The sequence below is a fragment of the Chiloscyllium punctatum genome, chromosome 8 (genome assembly GCF_047496795.1).
Source record: "Chiloscyllium punctatum isolate Juve2018m chromosome 8, sChiPun1.3, whole genome shotgun sequence".
Taxonomy (NCBI): domain Eukaryota; kingdom Metazoa; phylum Chordata; class Chondrichthyes; order Orectolobiformes; family Hemiscylliidae; genus Chiloscyllium; species Chiloscyllium punctatum.
Window position 1 is genome coordinate 69,955,731 of NC_092746.1, and position 21,052 is coordinate 69,976,782.

General features: G+C 40.4%; 1 protein-coding gene across 2 annotated transcripts in view; it reads left to right on the forward strand.

Annotated features, from left to right (window-relative positions):
* Nucleotides 1-21,052, forward strand: part of kat2b (K(lysine) acetyltransferase 2B) — an 84,213-nt gene that overhangs the window by 51,306 nt on the left and 11,855 nt on the right. Inside the window, exons 8-18 of one of the 2 annotated variants that reach the window (XM_072575731.1) lie at nt 786-889; nt 1,132-1,260; nt 2,319-2,455; nt 3,988-4,196; nt 5,522-5,648; nt 6,769-6,879; nt 8,875-9,018; nt 13,168-13,300; nt 13,420-13,456; nt 17,849-17,912; nt 18,005-18,089. In XM_072575731.1, coding sequence (XP_072431832.1) covers nt 786-889; nt 1,132-1,260; nt 2,319-2,455; nt 3,988-4,196; nt 5,522-5,648; nt 6,769-6,879; nt 8,875-9,018; nt 13,168-13,300; nt 13,420-13,456; nt 17,849-17,912; nt 18,005-18,089 — 1,280 coding nt within the window. The remainder of the gene's footprint in view (nt 1-785; nt 890-1,131; nt 1,261-2,318; nt 2,456-3,987; nt 4,197-5,521; nt 5,649-6,768; nt 6,880-8,874; nt 9,019-13,167; nt 13,301-13,419; nt 13,457-17,848; nt 17,913-18,004; nt 18,090-21,052) is intronic. The other variant, XM_072575732.1, reaches the window with a different exon arrangement.

A 21,052-nucleotide genomic window follows, 5' to 3' on the forward strand; every position in this document is an offset into this window, starting at 1 on the left:
TACTAGAAGTACCACAATATGCATGAACTGGACTTAATTTGGCAGGGAGGTAGGATTTGGGGCAGAGCTCATTTCTGCTGGACACATTTTAAACAGTGGGGTAGCTCATTTTAAACCACTCAAAGGGATAAGAGCATGAAAGTAGAAGTCGCCATAATCGTAGACGGTGATAACTTCTTTCTCATTAGAGAGAGATGACTGGTGCTGAATTTAATCTAAGGGTTATCACACATCTGGTGAAAGGAGTGTTTGAGAAGGTAGAGCTTTCAAGGTGACTTTAGCCAGTACAGGAATTAAATCCATCCTGTTATGATATTAGAAGAGGGGTTGAGGATGGGATTTACGGGAGTTGCTGATAAAGAATGGGAATTGGTCCAGAGAATATTGCATCTGGAAGTTATAAAGGCACATGGGTAGAGAGCATCATTCCAAAGATTTTAGATGATGCATATGCTTAGAAATGTGTTTAAACAATGAGGAGAATAGGAACAGTTTTCAGGAGGGGACAGACCGATGAAATGAGTAGATAGATGCATGTCAATGAAATCTAGTGCTGAGAAGTGTGAAATAATACATTTTGTTAGGGGAACAGGCAGGAGATGGTTTCATTTAGTTTATACTATTTAAATGCAATACGGGAACAAAGAGACCCGAGTGAATCACAAACAACTATTTTTTAAAAGTTTGTTAAGATATTAGAAAATCATTACGGTTATAAACATCTCCAAATAGAAAGTCACAAAAGTTTGCACAAAAGATAGTAATGCATTTTTTTAATGTTATAGATTCCTTTCAATGTTAGAGGAAGAAGTGTATAGCCACAACTCTCCTATATGGGATTTAGACTTCATGGTGTCCTGTGGCAACATCCAACTAGGAATACAACAAGGTCAGCAACCTTTCAATTCTGAAACAGAGTTGGGAACTTGATATAAAGTTTCCAAAAAGGGTATATTAAACTTTCAAAACAGTTTTTTTTCTTTTAGCACTGATTTTTCTACAGTGCTTTTTATAACTAATATGAATATATTACACAAGTACATTATAATACCTGAGCTAAAATTAATATATTCAATTATTACATTATTTTGACTTATGTATGTTAGTTGTTAGTTGTAAACTCTCCTACAGTTCCTGGGATTCTGCCAAACACAAAACCATATGGGTATGGCTCGAGCCCAGCTTCTGATCAAACCAACATTGGAAGTTTGAGTCCTGTCTGGAGGAACAAAGCAGCTCTGAGCTCAGAGCAAATATTAGGTATGAGACTGTTAATTCTTAAAAATTGAGAGGTTATTGCAGAAGCTTGGAAAAGGCTTTTAATAGTACAGAACCTATTGATCCAAATCCTTCCTGGAAGCAAACTTTGAAATTTTGTATGAATCACTGTCGAACACCTTGTGACTGTTATCTATTCAGACATTACTCAAAACAGTACTCCGACATTAATTTATTGCATTTCATATTTAACTCATTAAAGCTATCTTCCTGTATAATTCAATTTTCTGCTTCGAAAAGGGATCAAACACAATCTTAGCGTCTGTTACTGATACTGCACTTGTAGGCATAGCCAGATCATCACTTCACATTGCCATAAAGTTATAGAACTTGGGTTTGATCCCAAGTTAGAGTGCATATTTTGATGTGATACAATATTCCTTCTTTATATGCCAATACTTCATGTATTTGAAATGTACCTTATTTTCGAGGTATTTTTGTAAAGCTGGTTGTTTAACAATTTTGCATGGGCTGTGTTTGATTTATCTGTGGCATTTAGTTACCACCATCAGCTATGCTACTTTCAGAGGGATTGTTAGGAAATACCCACATTGGATCTACTGTTTTATGCCTCCCAGAAGTCAGCACTAAAATGGCATCATGCTGCTTAAGGAGCAGGTCAACACCAGCCATTTTAGATGTTAGAGAGGAAATTGATATTTGTGCCACCACAAGGAAGATGGCAGTGTTCACCATTTTGGTTAGTTGGTTGCTCTTTCAACTTTTCCAATGTTACATGGAGTCACGACAATGCTGGTTGATCATTCCTTCATGTCAGCCATCAATTCTAAAGATTTGATGGGTGATTTACAGCTGACTTTCTTTCCTGATTCCAACCTTTCCCATTTCTCTAGGCTGGGAACAAGTGCCATTACATGAACCACTGGGTTTCAGTATTCAGCCTTCTAACTGTGTCATGATAGTCTGGTCATTTGTTACCTGAATTAAATTTACTTTGTCAATTTTTTTTGTTTCAAAATGTTAAAAGGCCTATCATTGAGCTAGATGGAATTTGTGATAGAATTGTTATGTTTCAATAGGAGAGAAAAGAAAACCTACAGAACCACTTACTATGGAAGACGCCAAGAGACAAAGAGTTTTGGGAGATATCCCAATGGAGTTAGTGAATGAAGTAATGTCAACTATCACAGATACAGCTGCTATGTTGGGTCCAGAGGTAAGTATTCCACATCTTATTTTCTATTGAAGTTTACTTGCCAGGAACCACATTGAGCAAAGTTCAGTTTTGTTACTGGAAGTTATTTTCGTATGTCAGTTTTAAATAAAGGAATCCATTATCCCTTTATCTGTCTTCCTCTTCCTTCACTTTCGATCCCCCACCAAAAACCCTAGTTGTCAAAGTTTTGATGAATATGAGATTTCAACATAAAAATGAAAGGTTTATATTTCTGTGTAGCTTTATTACAATACAGTTGAGATGTATTCTGTAATGCCAAACTAAAGTTCCTCATTTTGCTTTTAATGTTTGAGTGAAAGTGAATAAATTGATTTCCGTGTGTTAAGAATTAACCTAATAGCTTATGAAGAAGCATTTATTCAAAATTGGTTACTTGTCAAAATTTGCAAACCTTTGAAGCACAATTTCTACATTATATTTTATCAAAAGTAGGGAAGTTAAATAAGAATTAAGTCTTGAGTTTAAGATAGCATGAATACTTTATCTATAACATTTAGGTTCCTGATTTAGTTATAACTTCCTCCTTATTCAATGTTTGATATTTTAAAATGATGTTTCACTATTTTGCACTCCTTGCATGCAGAAAAAGTTGAGTCATAGAGATGTACAGCATGAAAGCAGACCCTTCGGTCCAACCTGTCCATGCTGACCAGCTATCCCAACTCAATCTAGTCCCACCTGTCAGCACCCGGCCCATATCCCTCCAAATCCTTCCTATTCATATACCCATCCAAATGCCTCTTAAATGTTGTAATTGTACCAGCTTCCACCACATCCTCTGGCAGCTCATTCCATACACGTACCACCCTCTGCGTGAAAAAGTTGCCCCTTAGGTCTCTTTTATATCTTTCCCCTCTCACCCTAAACCTATGCCCTCTAGTTCTGGACTCCCCGACCCCAGGGAAAATACTTTGTCTATTTATCCTATCCATGCCCCTCATAATTTTGTAAACCTCTATAAGGTCACCCCTCAGCCTCTGACACTCCAGGGGAAAACAGCCCCAGCCTGTTCAGCCTCTCCAGAAAGCTCAAATCCTCCAACCCTGGCAATATCCTTGTAAACCTTTTCTGAACCCTTTCAAGTTTCACAACATCTTTCCGATAGGAAGGAGACCAGAATTGCATGCAATATTCCAATAGTGGCCTAACCAATGTCCTGTTCAGTCACAACATGACCTCCCAACTCCTGTACTCAATACTCTGACCAATAAAGGAAAGCATTCCAAACGCCTTCTTCACTATCCTATCTACCTGTGACTCCACTTTCAAGGAGCTATGAACCTGCACTCCAAGGTCTCTTTGTTCAGCAACAGTCCCTAGGACCTTACCATGAAGTGTATAAGTCCTACTAAGATTTGCTTTCCCAAAATACAGCACCTCGCATTTATCCGAATTAAACTCCATCTGCCACTTCTCAATCTGTGTTGCTCAGGTATTCATGATATTAATTGCAATTTGATTAAAGTATAAAGATGCAATTGAAAAATGTTGTTTATCTTGTTCATTACAAGACTAGCTTACTATCAGCACATGCAGCCAGAGATGAAGCAGCAAGGCTTGAAGAAAGAAGGGGTGTAATCGAGTTCCATGTTGTGGGAAACTCACTGAGCCAAAAACCAAACAAGAAAATGATGATGTGGTTAGTTGGATTACAGAATGTTTTCTCCCATCAATTACCCAGAATGCCCAAGGAATACATCACTCGGCTTGTTTTTGATCCGTGAGTACATGGCTTGCGACTGCTGCTAATGTAAAAATAGTATCTCAATTTGGTTAATCTCTTGTATTGGTTTGTTAATTGAACTGAAAAACATTTGCTTATCATGTGATAAGGCTCAAATCTTTAACCTTAATGAGGAATAAATTAATCTTGTGTGATAGCACATATTGGATGACAGGGAATGTTAATCCATTTTACACCTAAATTTCTTTTTCATTGATATCAAAGATCCATATCATTCCATTATCCAACTTTTGTTTATTTTTTAAGAATTGCTGTATTTTACTTAATGATGATCGTAATACATTCAGTCACATAAAGTTTGTTGACTTTAATTAGCTTTGAAGGTTGAGTGGATCCTATTTTAGTCTCTAACTTATTCTGTTGTAACATACTCGGTTACCAGCGTACAGCATGATTCAGCACAGAAGTTAACTTTTCAGATCCAATTTCATAAATCAAGAGATCATAGGCATCTCTGTGAACTCTTTCAGAACTGCTTCGTGATAATCTATCTATTCTTGAACTGTATAGTGAGGTTTGAATAAAAACAGAATTAGAGAAATAACAGGAATATAATGAACCAAAAATAATTTAACGTTAATGCCTGATTTGTAGTAAAGTCAACAGACTGAATGGTATGATGTATTCATCCTTTTAATTAATGACGCTATTTGGAACAGAAGTACAAAAAAAATTGGAAACTTCTATACTTCTATTTACTTTAGCTGAAAATGTGCAATTTGCTTAAATCAGTGGCAAGGCCAGTTTGTCTGAACTTCAGCTAAGTTCACAAACAAAATAAGCATTCTAAACATTGTGATAAGTATTCCTGAGTTTCGAATTAAATAAACTTATTTTTGGACGGCATACTTGATGGTTTGCCATCTGAACCCTGCGTGCACATGACCATTAAGACATAGGAGTGGAAGCAAGGCCATTTGGCCCATTGAGTCCACTCCGCCATTTAATCATGGGTGATGGGCGCTTCAATTCCACTTACCCACACTGTACCCATAGCCATTAATTCCTTGCGAGATCAAGAATTTATAATTTCTGCCTTGAAGACACCCAACGCCTGGCATCCATCACACGCCGTGGCAATGAATTCCACAGGCCCACCACTCTCTGGCTGAAGAAAACATCACTGAAGGTAACATGTAATCTCCTTTGATCAGCGTCTCAACCTTCAGAGATTAATATCAGTGCACAAGAGCAATTTTTAAATCTCAATCATTTACCATGAGAAATATTTGCGAAGCTTAAATAGAGGCCCACGAAAAGATTAGTGAAGTTTGAAGTCATTTTGTTTAATTTTATCATAGTAAACACAAGACCCTTGCTTTGATCAAAGATGGCCGTGTGATTGGCGGTATTTGTTTCCGGATGTTTCCAACGCAAGGCTTTACAGAGATTGTGTTTTGTGCTGTAACCTCTAATGAACAAGTGAAGGTAAGCTTGAATTTAAAAGATAATTAGTAACCTGTATTCATCAACATGTATTTATTTAAAATCTAATTACATTAAAGTTTAATTTCATTATAAATTATGGAGGTGATAAATCCTGAAGTTCCTTCCTAACAGCGCTGCAGAGATGCATATCACCCCCACATTGCAGCAGCTTAAGAAGGTGGCTCACAACCACCCTCCTGAGAGCAATCTGGAATGGGTAATTTATCTGGTGTATATGGTAGAAATGACAAATAAAAGCTACTCTTCTCTCTCTACTCTATTTGTGTCAATTTCAGGACGTTTCCTCCATGATCTCTAGAGAGTTTTCTCATGGAGTTCTCCGCTGTTTATCTCATTACGTTTACTTCTGTGGTACCACACTATCATGTGCACAGCAGTGGTGAACTTTCTTGCCTCTGCCAGTAAGTTCTGAGATTCACGCTGTCTGTGCCATGTTTAAAGCCTGGCTATGCACCAGGTCGAGCATTGTCAGCCGGAAATAGCCCTTCACTGTACACATAGTGGGAGGGAATTGAAAAAGGAACACTTCTGAGGGCACATTGGTGACAGGAGTGACAGTTCATTGGAAAAAGGTCACATTTGTACAAATATTGCCACTTTATAGCATCTCTTGTCTGATCAACTGCATTTGTAATTGCAGCTATACAGGCTATCCATCCTTGATGCCATATTGTGTTAGAATCCTTTCTGAAGGAGCTCTACTCTTTTCCACCATCTAATTAGTAATGTTAGTTGCTGAATCTAGTTTACTGTTGTTTATTAGCTTAGCAAACAACAACTAACTAACCACAGACTGAGATTTGAACTCAGTTTGTGTGGCTAAGTTAAAAGTTAATTTTATCCATTGAGCCACCTGTGAAGCTGCAAACAAAGACGCAAATCATTGATACACAGCAGAGTTGAATTCATGAGTCACATTCTTCACTGTCAAACTCTGTTATACTGAAACACTTGAAAGATAAATTATGGGCTAATTAAAGTATTTCTCCTGTAAAAATTATTGAGGTGTGCTTCTGCAAATAAGCAGTGGTATAGTTTTATTTTGTTAATAAAAAGTATTAATGGAGAGGTTACCAACAGTGAAATGCTTGTTCTTTAGGGCTATGGAACCCATCTAATGAATCATCTGAAAGAATATCACATCAAACATAACATTCTGAACTTTCTAACTTATGCAGATGAATATGCAATTGGCTACTTCAAAAAGCAGGTATGTCATTTAGGCTGTTGATTCTATGCTCTTCAAAGAGTTGTATATTACAATGGAACAGTTCGCGCATAGTTACTGATGAGAAATCTAAATGAAATGTTTTAACAAGATGTTCTAATTTTCATACAATGTAACAATTTACTCCTGGATCTTAGATTCACAGCACCATGAACAAAACTGCAGCTGCAGAAAGAAAAATATTGGGAATGTACTGTCCCAATCCCACATTTTTTTTTGATCTGCCGTTGTATTTCCTGGGCTTTTAAAGGTAGTAAAAAGGTGGAATCGTCATGGTTGCATGCAGAATTGTTATAGTGAGTCCAGGAGAAATAGATATGATCCCCGACAATCCACAGGAATATTGTAGGCTGCTGCCAGCGTAGGCTTTCCAGAACAGTGATCATTTGCTTTTCCACACATGCTCCACCTCCCGTCACTCCCTAACCCCCCCCACCCCACTCCATGTCCATTGCCCATAGCACCTACATCAGTTTTCTGCAGTCATTACTGAGACGTGTCAACACCCATTACAATGGCTTGTGTTCCACTTCGCATGATAATACACCAGCCTGAAGCAAGTCAACTGCAGCAGGGCATTTAATTTACCAGTGGCATATTAAGGTAGTCTACCTCTGATACTTTGGATCTCCTGCTGGCAAGAACAACTGGTCGAACTGCAGTCTGCGCATTCCAGTGCCTGAAGTTAATGTCCATTCCTTGCTCTCACATTTTAATTTCCATACTTCAGGAGAATATGATTTGTCATAACACATCTACACTGGAATTTCTATAAACAATGGGGAAAAACTAAAAGAAGTGTTATTTAAAAATTTATGGTATTTTCCACAGTTGTCCAGATATTCTGGCTATTGAGCAGGACCCCTCGGGAAGTTCATACCTGGGAATCTTAAAGTACAAGAAAATATTCAGTGTATCCAGTTCACTTAAGAAATTCAGGGATATTGATGTATTTAGTGCAAAAGAAAGTTTAAGCATAACTGTCTCACTTCTGAAAAAGAATCATTAATGGGATGTGGTCATCATTAGACTCTTAATTTCAGATTTTTATTGAATTCGAATTCCACCATCTGCCATGGTGAGATTCAAACTGGGTCCCCAGGCATTAGCTGAGTTTCTGGATTAACGTATAACTAGGCCATTGCCTCCTCCGCCTAATCAAGAATAATAGCTTTCTTGCTCACTACATATTATTATCAAGTTTACAATGTCTTAGACATGTAAATATTGTAAGTTCACTATCTTTATAATGAAATGAAAATTACATTCCAATTTCAAGAAATAATTTTTCTAAATTGACTGATTGCATTATGCTGCAAACTAATTGGATTGTTCACAATTTATACTCCAGTAGACCTAAAGGTAGCCACTGTAATAGAGTTTAACTGCACTTGCAAATACCAGTACGTCTTACTATCTCTCAAAGTTTGTCGATTTTGCCACTTGAAAAATGTTTAAATCTGAAGCTATTTAATTAAATAACTGGACTTAAAATTCCAACCAATTTAATTATGTTACAAATCTGAGACATTATTACTTCCTGTTGTTATTATATAGTGCATCAATTTTGTCGACAAGTTTTATTTGGGGGTAGCTGTCACCAAGGAGCAGTGAACAATGACCACCATTTAAGATCTTTCTGCCAAAGTACAATGGGGAGCCGTTCAGTTATCCGACCCTCTCAGTGCCTCAAATGTATGTAAATACTGTCCTGTACAAGTAAGGAATGCCTTGGGTTTTTTGCAATTACAGGGAATGCCAAATTCCAATGTTTGTTTGGTCTTCATGTGCAAAGACTACAGAACTGTTTCAGTAACTGTGTATGAACATAAAGTTTATTTTTGTGTATAAAGTATATTTTTGCAAATAAAAAAATCTCAGAAAAGTTTTAAATTACTACAAAGTAATTGTCAACATGTTGTTTTTGAGCAGTTTGATATTTATTTTGTTGTTTTCTGATATTCTGTATTATTTCAGGGATTCTCTAAGGATATAAAAGTTCCAAAAGTCAAATATGTTGGTTACATTAAAGACTATGAAGGTGCCACTCTGATGGGCTGTGAATTGAATCCAAGGATCCCATACACCGAGTTCTCAGTGATCATAAAGAAACAGAAAGAGGTACTGCGTGCCTATTTTTGCTGATATTTTACTTCTGATCAGTTAGTAAAAAAAATGCAATTTTCAATTTGCAGTTAAAGTTTTTTGTTGCGTGACATTTATGATGCCTGATCCACAATGGCCCAGAAGCACTTTTATTATGCCATCTTCTGCTCATCACCTCATTAATTATATTGCAGACCTCTTGGGCACCTTTTTTGGGGAGAATTTTGCAGTTGGAGTGGTCCAAGTGCACGTCACTGCCAGGAGCTTTCAACATTCGCACCTCTGGCACCTCATTTGAAGCCCAGCTGCACCCCACTTCAGATGCAGCAAGCCAGGAACTTGCCTTTACACTGTGGTGCTGAACCATTATTACAGAGCACATGTCCAAAAGGAAATAAAAGATCGCTCCCCACTTCGGGGACAGGAACCTGGAGGTGTTGCTATGCAGGGTGGTGAACAATACTTTCTCTAGCCAACCTCCAAAAGAATCAATGCTACCCGACCCAACCAGCCTGGACTGAAATTGTGCCAAGTGTTCTTCACCTATCAGAAAACACTTTTATTCATTTTCCGTCTTACACAGTTGCTAATAGCATCTGAAAGAGGAAACTGTTGGAAATCCTCAACTTCGCCTCCACCTTGGAGGAGGAAGCCAATGAACCCTTGAAGGTTTGCACTTTCACCAAATCAGAGACCTTCACCTGGGCAGGCACTGTTTCTGGGTTGGACCTGGGAGCATGATCCAGTGAGCATATCACTGATATGTCTCCGCAGCAAATTCAAGAAGCAACACCTCAGGACTCTAACATGTAGAGGATTGCCTGAGACCAGACAGCAATTCAGGTCCAGGCACAAGATGAGCCTCTGTTTTCAGCCATTAATGACTTATAAACTGCAGAGACAGACACAGGAACAGTGGTCGGGTTTGTCAGAGTCAGTCAGTGACTTTAATCAAAGGATGGAGTAGTCCATCAACAATATCATTATCATGCTGGCTGTAGCTTGTCCGCGTCTGGCTGCCTCCATGGACAGGTTGAATATGGATAGCAAGGTCCAGCACATTCAGTGTCCAACTGGATACACACAGGGATCTATACTCAATCATTGTAGCCATGGATGGTCTGCACCAGTACCATGGTGAGAGGTGGTCACAGTCCGCTATCTCACTCGAGGTGCCCCTTTTTTCTCAGGAGCAGTGAGGTACCTACTGGGTGTCAGTAAGCAGATTATTGCTGAATGAGTGCTGCTTGATAGCACTGTTGATGACGCCGGACGCCATCCATCAATTTATTGATGATCAAGAGTAAACCGATGGGGATGGTAATTAGCTGAGGTGGATTTATCCTGTTTTTGTGTGAAGGAAATACCTGAACAATTTTCCATGGTGTTGGGTAAATGACCAGGTTTTAGCTGTACTGGAACTGATTGGCTAAGGGTCTGGCAAGTTCTGGAACTCAAATCTTCAGTATTATTGTCAGGATGTTGTCAGGGCCCATAGCCTTTTCAGTATTGTGTCTTCAATTGTTTCTTCATAACGCAATGAGTGAATGACATTGGCTGAACACTGGCATCTGTGATGCTGAGGACCTCTGGAAGAAGTTGACATGTAGGATCCTTCAGCTATTCTATCAGAAAAATGTTGCGAATGCTTCAACCTTATCTCTTGCACTGATGTGCTGGGCTATCTTATCATTGAGGGTGGGGATATTTGAGTTGCCTTTCTTTTCCAGTGAGTTGTTTAATTGTCAATCACCATTCATGACTGGATTTTGTAGGACTACAGAATTAGATTTGACTCATTGGTTGCTTCAGCAGTATGGCACCCAAGTAGTCCTGTTTGGTAACTTCACTAGCTTGACAGCTCATTTTTAGACATTGCTGGTGCTGCTCCTGGTATGCTCTTCTACACTCTCCATTGAACCAGGGTTGATTCCCTGGCTTGCTGCTCATGGTGGAGTAGGGATACGCTGGGTCATGAGGCTACAATTGTGTTGGAGTATAATTCTGCTGCTGCTACTAATGTCTCACATTGTCTCATCGACGCCCAGTCTTGAATTGCTCGATCTGTTCAGTCTGTCCGATATAGCACAGTGATAGAGCCACATAACATGATGTAAGGTGCTCTCAATGTGAAGACAGAACTTCAGTTCCACTAGGTCTGTTTGGTAGTCAGTCTTACTAATATGGTCGTGGTCAGATGCATCTGGAGCAGGCAGATCGGTAAGGATGGGGTCAAGTATGTTTTTCCCTTTTGTTGGTTCACTCACCAGCTGTCACAGACCCAGTCTAGCAGCTATATCCTTTAGGACTTGACCTGGTCATCAGTGATGCTGCTGCTGAGCCACTCTTGTGGTGGACATTGAAATCCCCCACTCAGAGTACAGTTAGCATCCTTGCCATCTTCAGTGCAATGTTAATATCAGATTTCAGATCAGGCCTGGGGCGTGTTGCAGAGATTAGAAATCATGGCCAGTGCTAAAGGGAGGCTGTTAGCAGCAGAAGAGAGTCCAATGATTTGCTGGATGAACCTAGAGAGAACTTCTGATCCCTACCCATGTGTGCTATAAAAAAGCGTTTAGCTTCTGCAAGCAGTTGCCCCCATCTCTATTTTGTTGTTTAGTTTCATGATCACTCAGAAACCATGTGAGTTCAATGTAAATATATTGAAATGCCCTGGTCTCTTAATGGCAAAAAGTGTACATGTTAGATTGGGGAATTGTCCCCTTTATTTTTGTTTAAGTTCCCCAAGTTATAGAGTCATAGAGATGTACAGCACGGAAACAGACCCTTCAGTCCAACTTGTCCATGCCGACTGTTGCCAAGTGAATATCAAGGTTCTCATTTTTCTCACTGTGTATGATCCTGTTCTCCTGTGACTTTAAATCCCCCTTTTTCATTTTCTGTCTTACCATTCTGTCTTTCATCGTCTAACTGAACAGCATCTCTCATTTCTGCTGAGCACTCTATTCTTAAATTCAGACCCAACAATGTTGACGTTTTTTTTCTTTAGCGGAGATATGGATGAGGTGGTTGGAAGGAAATACGTGCGGTTAAAGCTTTATTGGAATCAGCATTGGGGTTCTCTGCTCATCTTGATCTGTTTTGCTGCATGTTCCCTGACTTCTGTGTTCCCACTTAGACAAGAGACTTTGCAGGATTTTACTTTTTGCATATGCTAATTTTCTTTCTTTGCCTCACTGTAATGATATTTCATCAGGTCCCTGCTTCTCTATTAAGGAGATGGCAAGTAATTTAATCAATTTCCTGTCCATGATCTGTATTTCTGTTTATCTTCCCCAGCTTCTACCTTTTTGTCTTTTGCCACCCTGCCAAAGGACTCATTTGTATTTTATTTTCAATTTTTAGATTAGATTCCCTACAGTGTGGAAACAGGCCCTTTGGGGCCAACCAGTCCACACCAACTCTCCGAAGAGTAACCCACCCAAACCCATTTCCCTCTGACTAATGCACCTAACACTATGGGCAATTTAACATGGCCAGTTCACCTGAACTGCATATCTTTGGACTGGGGGAGGACACCAGAGCATCCGGAGGAAACTCACGCAGACACGAGGAGAACGTCCAAACTCCACACCTACAGTCACCCGAGGCTGGAATCGAACCTGGAACCCTGGCACTGTGAGGCAGCAGTGCTAATCACTGAGCCACCGTACTGCCCTTAAACTAAGGCAGCACCCTTATTATTGTAGAAGACAGAGAAACTCAGCAGTAATATGAAACAAAGAACTACAGATGCTGGAAATCTGAAACAAAACTGAAATTGTTGGAGAAACTGAGCAGGGTCTGTCAGCATATATGGAGTTAATGTTTCAGTACCAGAGACCCTTCATCAGAATTCAAAATTCTCATTTCTCTCACTATATATGAGAAACTCAGAAGGCCTGGCTGCATTTGTGGACAGGGAAACTGAGTTAATGCTTCAAATTAAAATCATAATAGTAATCATAATATTAATAACATTCAGAATCAGAACTCTAATATTAACTTTTCTCCATATAAACCTTGATGGACCTGGTCTAGTGCTTCCTCTTTATTATGTCCTAATTATTTTCCTAGTTGTCCAGGTGTGGTACAGTAAATAAAGAAGCGGTTTAATTTATTTCTTGTTCCTAATTATCGTGCTGCTTCTCTTTTTGTTTTAAGATTATAAAGAAGTTGATAGAAAGAAAACAAGCACAGATTCGAAAGGTGTACCCAGGACTCTCTTGCTTTAAAGAAGGAGTGCCACAGATTCCTATTGAAAGTATACCTGGAATAAGTAAGCAACCTAACACAGGTTTGAAATATTTACACTAATCTTTATAACAGTTCGCCTTCCACGACCTGTGCTAGTATTTAAAATTTAATATGAGTTTTATGGAGTAGAGCTAAAAGGCTGATTTAATTTATCTACAGGGGAATCTGGTTGGAAGTCGAGTGGAAAAGAAAGAGGGTAAGTCTGTTCTGGAAAAAATAAATTGGTATAATTATACAGGAGGAAGGTGTTTATGTAGATTGTGCAAAAGCAGGATCATTTTAAGGTGTGATTGAATATATTAATTGTATTTAAGATCAGACAAACGTCGAATGAGCAAAAATTCCCTCCAGGTGACCACTGTGAAGAACAAAGTTTTTGGTCCACTGCATAAATTCTGCTCCTTTCCACTAATCTGTTCTCTCAGTCATTCAATTGAACAAAATTATATAAATCTTTTGTCCTCAATTTGACCCACAATTGACTTCAAGCCTTATTAGTAATTCTTTATATCCATGATGATCCATCCTTGCAGATGATTGGGTTTATAGAATCCTTTTGAACCCTTTGTTTTCCTCACAAGGTTCCCTATAGTGAAAACATTGATTGACCGCTGGTAGAAGTGGTAGCAGTTCATTGGTTCAAACCTTCTCTGACGTGCCATTTTCTTTCACTGGCTGTTCCTATTCTTGGAACAAAGGATCTGAAAAGTGCAGAAAGAGGCCATACGGCCCATCAACTCTGCACCGGCCCTTCGAAGAGCATCCCACTCCCCACCGCAAAAGACATTTGGGCAAGTCCATGAATAGGGAAGGTTTGGAGGGATATGGACCAAATGCAGGCAAGTGGGACTACTTTAGTTTGGAAACATGGGCAGCACGGTGGCTCAGTGGTTAGTACTGCTGCCTCACAGCACCAGAGACCTGGGTTTATACCAGCCTCGGACGACTGTCTGTATGGAGTTTGCACATTCTCCCTGTGTCTGTGTGGGCTTCCTCCCACAATTCAAAGATGTGCAGGTTAGGTAAATTGCCCATAGTGTTCAGCAATGTGTGGATTAGGTACGTTATTCAGGGGTAAACTGTACAGTAGAGGAATGGGTCTGGGTAGGTTACCCTACAGAGGCTCAGTGTGGACCTGTTGGGCCAAAGGGCCTGTTTCCACACTGTAGGGATTCTATGGACTAATTAGATCAGCAGGTCTGTTTCCAAGCTCTCTGACTCTGTGGCAAATCCATCTAGCCTGCACATCCCTGGACACCCCAGGGCAATTTAGCATGGCCAATCCATCTAACCCACACATAGAGTATACAACACAGAAACAGACCCTTCAGTCCATGCCGAACATAATCCCAAACTAAAGTAGTCCCACTTGCTCGCACCTTGCTGATATCTCTCCAAACCTTTTCTATTTTTGCATCTTTGTAATCTGGGAGGAAACTGGACCACCCAGTGAAATTGGTTGACATTGATCTTAGTTTTGATGATACATTGCTGTTTAGGTCACTTAAATGAACTGTAGCTGCTGCAGATCTGAAGCAGAAACCAAAATCACTGTCAAAACTCAGCAGGTCCAGCAGCATCTGTGGATAGAAAGCAGTGTTACTGTTTCAAGTCTTAGTGACCCTTCTTCAGAACTGAAAAGTGAAGTTGGTATTTCGAGTCCAGTGACACAATTGGTACCTACTTCCTATGCAGGGGAGGTCGTGCCTGACAAACCTGTTGGAGTTCTTTGAAGAGATGACTAGTAGGTTAGACCGGGGAAACCCAGTGGATGTGGTCTACCTAGACTTCCAAAAGGCCTTTGATAAGGTGCCACACGGGAGGCTGCTGAGCAAGGTGAGGGCCCATGGTGTTCGAGGTGAGCTACTGGTATGGATTGAGGATTGGCTGTCTGACAGAAGGCAGAGAATTGGGATTAAAAGGTTCTTTTTTGGAATGGCAGCCGGTGACAAGCGGTGTCCCGCAGGGTTCAGTGTTGGGGCCGCAGCTGTTCACATTATATATTAATGATCTGGATGAAGGGACTGGGGGCATTCTAGCGAAGTTTGCCAATGATACAAAGTTAGGTGGACAGGCAGGTAGTACTGAGGAAGTGGGGAGGCTGCATAAGGACCTAGACAGTTTGGAAGAGTGGTCCAGGAAATGGCTGATGGAATTCAATGTGAGCAAATGCGAGGTTTTGCACTTTGGTAAAAAGAATACAAGCATGGACTACTTTCTAAACAGTGAGAAAATTCGTAAAGCCAAAGTATGGAGGGATCTGGGAGTGCTAGTTGAGGATTCTCTAAAGGTAAACATGCACGTTGAGTCCGTGATTAAGAAAGCGAATGCAATGTTGTCAATTATCTCAAGAGGGTTGGAATATAAAAGCAACGTTGTGCTACTGAGACTTTATAAAGCTCTGGTTAGGCCCCATTTGGAGTACTGTGTCCAGTTTTGGTCCCCACACCTCAGGAAGGACATACTGGCACTGGAACGTGTCCAGCGGAGATTCACACGCATGATCCCTGGAATGGTAGGTCTAACATACGAGGAACGGCTGAGGATCCTGGGATTGTATCCATTGGAGTTTAGAAGATTAAGGGGAGATCTAATAGAAACTTACAAGATAATACATGGCTTGGAGAGGTGGACGCTAGGAAATTGTTTCCGTTAGGTGAGGAGACTAGGACCCGTGGACACAGCCTTAGAATTAGAGGGGGTAAATTCAGAACAGAAATGCAGAGACATTTCTTCAGCCAGAGAGTGGTGGGCCTGTGGAATTCATTGCCGCACAGTGCAGTGGAGGCTGGGGCGTTAAATGGGTCTTCAAGGCAGAAATTGATAAATTCTTGATGTCACAAGGAATTAAGGGCTACGGGGAGAATGCGGGTAATGGCAGAGTGGACTCGATGGGCCAAATGGCCTTACTTCCGCTCCTATGTCTTATGGTCTTATGCACTGATGTTGATAGTGTAGTCCTAATGGAGGTTTGGAGAATGTCTTTGAACATTTCCTTTGCCCCAGATGTGAACTCCTTCCCTGACATTGCTTTGAGTAGAGCACCTGTTAGGGCAGTCTTGAGTCGAGCATTCTGCCAATATGCCCTTCCATCTCAATTGATGTGAGATTATGATGATCTCCATGTTTGGTGTGTCTGTACCTTGGAAAACATGTTTTTTTTTGTCCTCTCACTTGTTCCACAAGATCCTTCTAAGACAGCATTATTGATGTTGTTCTACAGCTGTCCAAGATTCAGCACCATAGATTTGGAAGGCATGATGCTGGTATGAATCCCCATCTCCAATGTGAAAATATATGGTTAACATTTCAGACTCTATTCCTGTCAAAACAGACATCAAACAGTGGAAAAGTGGGTGTGGGACGTTATTCTTAACCTACCAGGCACTCAGAATAATCTACATTAATCTGTTCGCGGTCAAGGGTTTGGACCAAGCATAAGAAGGTGGTCACTGGTCTAGAGTTTTAATTCCAGAAGAAGGCGACTCATTACTAATTAGCCATCTAATTGCTGGAAAATGAGGTGAGCTCTTCACCTTAGTAGGCCATGGGCTTCCCTCCTGGAAATTGTCCTGCCGTTTGAGCTTCGTGGGAAAATTCCACCTCCTGTTTTCTGTGTTGAGTTTCATGTGAATTATTTGTCCAGACTGAAAGTTTTTCAATATCCACCAGTAATTTATTACAGTCGTCCTGAGTATTTATCTTTCTATCTTTTAAGAATAATATCAGAATTCATTCTTTTGAGCAAACCTTGATTCACTGGAAGGCACTAGTTTGCTATATTTTGGCAGCATCCACTGTTGACATCATAAAAGAATATCACTGGTAATAGCAGTTGCGCCCCGTGATGTGGATGAGTGGACTGCCAAATTCATTTTTCTTTCCTGTTCTACACTATCAGAGCTCTCCTTGCAGCAGATCCTACAATGTGCTTTGACAAAAAAGATGGTCTGTGGTGACATTTTTCAGTCACTGACAAAACTGTGATATTCTCCAATGTCAAGTCAGTGATGCTAAATTGTTTGCTCCAGTGTAGTTACATTGGTCAGTATAGCCCTAACTTGCTATTTGGTTCAGAGTTGCACTTTTTAACATGCATGCTGACAAGAAACAAATGGTTTCTGAGTGTTGTGTCAAATATAATGCAAGTCATTTTAATAATGTCCATCGGCTTGTCATTGCAAAATAAGCCAGTTGTATTCTACAAGATGAAATGCAGAACTGGGTACACGATCATCTTGCAGGATAGGTCATTTGGACTTTCAGTATATGTTCAAATATTAGACTTACTACTGTTAGAATGTATAAATTTTAATTTTCAATAGGTGAAATCTTGTATGTGGGGTTATTAATACCTTCAAAAGAAAAACATAATGCTGTGCATTCAGTATTTTTGTGACTTTTTTTAAGAGGGTAAGTCCGTAAACATGAACTATAATTACAAAAGCAGCAAGTGTGTTGTTTTGAAATTATTTTGAATATTTACAGCCATTTTTCTTTTACTTTTGGTCCAGTAACTCTGAACAGTTGAATTAAGAGATTCTAATGCAGGTTATTTAAAAACTAAAATTTGACTCTTTTGTTTCAGTAAAGACTCCAGAGACCCTGACCAGCTTTACAATATCTTAAAAAACATCCTACAACAAGTAAAGGTAAACAGTGACTTTGATCTTTACAGCTGTTACTTATCATATCGATTTTCTCCACTCAGAAACTAAAATTCCGAATTGTTTTCAATTAATAGAGTCACCAAAGTGCTTGGCCATTTATGGAACCAGTTAAAAAAACTGAAGCCCCTGGTTATTATGAAGTAATTCGTTTTCCAATGGGTATGTAAGATCTATATCATTAAGCTTCAATGATGAATCTAACCTAAAAATGACTTTTGCGTTAAATTTTTAAAATGTTACAGATTTGCATTGAAAACTTCCTTGTGGAAGACAGCAGCTTCCAAGCCCACAACCATTTCCATCTAGAAGGACAACAGCAGACAGTTCATTAATGGCATTTAGGGAAGGAAAAAAGACTGCTATCCTTACCTGGACTGGTCGACATGCGATTCCACACCCACAGCAATGTGGTTGGCCTCTGGATGGGAATTTACAAATGGGCAATAAGTATTGTCCCAGCCAGCAATGCCCTCATCCTGTGAATAAAAAGAAAAGCTACATGGGTACACCACCACCTTCAAATTCCCCTCCAAGCCACCTGCCATCCTGACTTGGAAATATGTTACTGTTCCTTCACTGTGACTGGGTCAAAATCCTGATAAATCCCTTCTTAATAGCATTGTGGGTCAACCTACAGTAGGTGGATTGCAGTGGTTCAAGAAGGCTGCTCACTACCACCTTCTCAATGGTAGCTAGGGATTGGGCAAAACCTGCTAGCCAGCCAGCGACACCCAGGTAGTAGTGCTGCTGCCAAGCCACCTTAGGTATTGAACGCTGAAGTCCTCCACCCAGAGTACTTTCTGCACCCTTGCCACCCTCTGTGCTTTCTACCCATTTTCAAAACGAGTGCTGATTCATCGGCCAAGTGATAGGTAGTAAGTGGTAATCAGCAGGAGGTTTACTTTACTGTCCTCAAGTACATTGCTGCCTGGTTGGATCTGCAGAAGTTAATAAGGAAATTAGTTAGAGGGAAAAGCATATTTGAGTTCATCCTCACCAATGTTCCTGCCACAGGTGCATTTGTCCATGACAGTACTGGTAAAAGTAACCACCACACAGACTTTCTGGAGACAAAGTCCCATCTTCAATTGAGAATACATTCCTGTTACATCATATCATGTGGCACTATCACCATGGTGGTTGGGATCACCTTTGAACAGATCTAGCAACTCAATACATCCTAGGTATCCGTGAGGAGCTGTGGGTCATCATCAGCAGTAGAATTATACTCCAACACAATCTGCAGCCTTAGGGCCTGGTATATTCCTCACTTGACCATTTCCAGTAGACCAAAAGATCAACTCTGATTCAATGAAGAGTGCAGCAGGGCATGCCTGAAACAGCAGCAGGCATGCCTAAAAATGAGTTGTCAATCTGGTGAAACTACAAAACTGGACAACCCACATGCCAAACGCTAAAAGGTTTCTTGATCTTAGATCATCCCTTTCAATTGTGCCAATGCCATAATTAACTACCAGAGCCACATCCTACACACCCCCATCCCCACTACAGATGCCACTTTCCCCAGTACTGCCAGTGGTCTGTCAAGTGGAATACACTTCTCCTAAAACAGTTTTTGAGTCAGAGTCAGAGTAATTTGCTGCATCGCTCCGCATACTGACTATGCAGGACCACTTACCAACAATGCAGGCAGCACAAAGCCTCTACAAGGGACTTGATGACTGGATCTTCATCGTCCCATTGCAAGCTCATTTCCAGTCCTGATCAGAAATCCCAAATCCTGGCAGCAGGCAGGCAACACAGCCATGTGGGGTGGCACGGTTGCTCAGTGGTTTGCAATGCAGCCTCACAGCATCAGGGACCTGGGTTTGATTCCCGTCTCGGGCGACTGTCTGTGTGGAGTTTGCACATTCTCCCTGTGTCTGCGTGGGTTTCCTCTGAGTGCTCTGGTTTCCTCCCACAATCTAAAAGATGTGCAGGTCAGATGAATTGGCTGTGCTAAATTGCCAAGTCAGGAGTAAATATAGGGTAGGGGAATGGGTCTGGGTGAGTTACTCTTAGGAGGGTCTTTGTGGATTTGTTGAGTCAAAGGACCTGTTTCCATATCGTAGGGAATCTAATCTAATCTGGACCTTTTGCTCTATGCTGCAAAGAATGGTGTCAGTCCCTCTTAATCTGATGTTCTTTACCATCACCACATTGCTACTTACTCCGCCAACCTAAATGGCATCCTGAACCATGCAGTCCTCATTCTTATTCATGCAAACCTGAAAGAACCTCTGATCTGTGGGACAGTTACTGCTCTCTGAGTCTCATTTCCTTCATGACTCGTAGTCATATTTCCTGTCCCTGAATACTGACAAATCAGAAGACACTGTTCTCAACAGTATGACCCTCCTGGTAAAAGATTGCAGGAAACCTTTCCCCTTCTTGATGTGTCACATTGTCAGTAGTTAAGCCACCAGTTTGTAATCTGATCTGAGGCTGCTTGAACGTCAAACATTTACCACAGACACATGTACCCTGTATGACAGGAACAAAGTATAATATGCATGTATGTGAGGTTATCCACTTTGGTAGCAAAAACAGAAAGGCAGATTATTATCTGAGTGGAAATAGTTTGGGAAAAGGGGAGGTGCAATGAAACCTGGGTGACTTTGCAAGTAAACGTGAAGGTGCAACAGGTCGTGGAAAAGGCAAATGGTATATTGGTCTTCATAGCAAGAGGATTCAAGTACAAGAGCAGGAAATTCTTACTGCAATTATACACAATCTTGGTGAGACCACACATGCACTATTGTGTGCAGTTTTGGTCACCTTATCTGAGGAACGATGCTTTGACTATAGAGGGAGTACAACAACATTTGATTCTTGGGTTGGCTGGATTAGCGTATGAAGCGAGATTGTGGATTTGTTAGGATTATATTCACTGGAATTTAGAAGAATGAGGGGTAATCTCATCAAAATCTATAAAATTCTCAAAGGATGAGACAGGATAAACACAGGAAGGATGTTCCCAGTCACTGGGGAGTCCAGAACCAAGTGTCGCAGTTTAAGGACATGGAGTAGGCCATTTTTGCAGAGATTAGGAGAACTTTCTTTACCCAGAGAATGGTCAGCCTGTGGAATTCACTGTCACAGAAAGCCAAAACATTGAATGG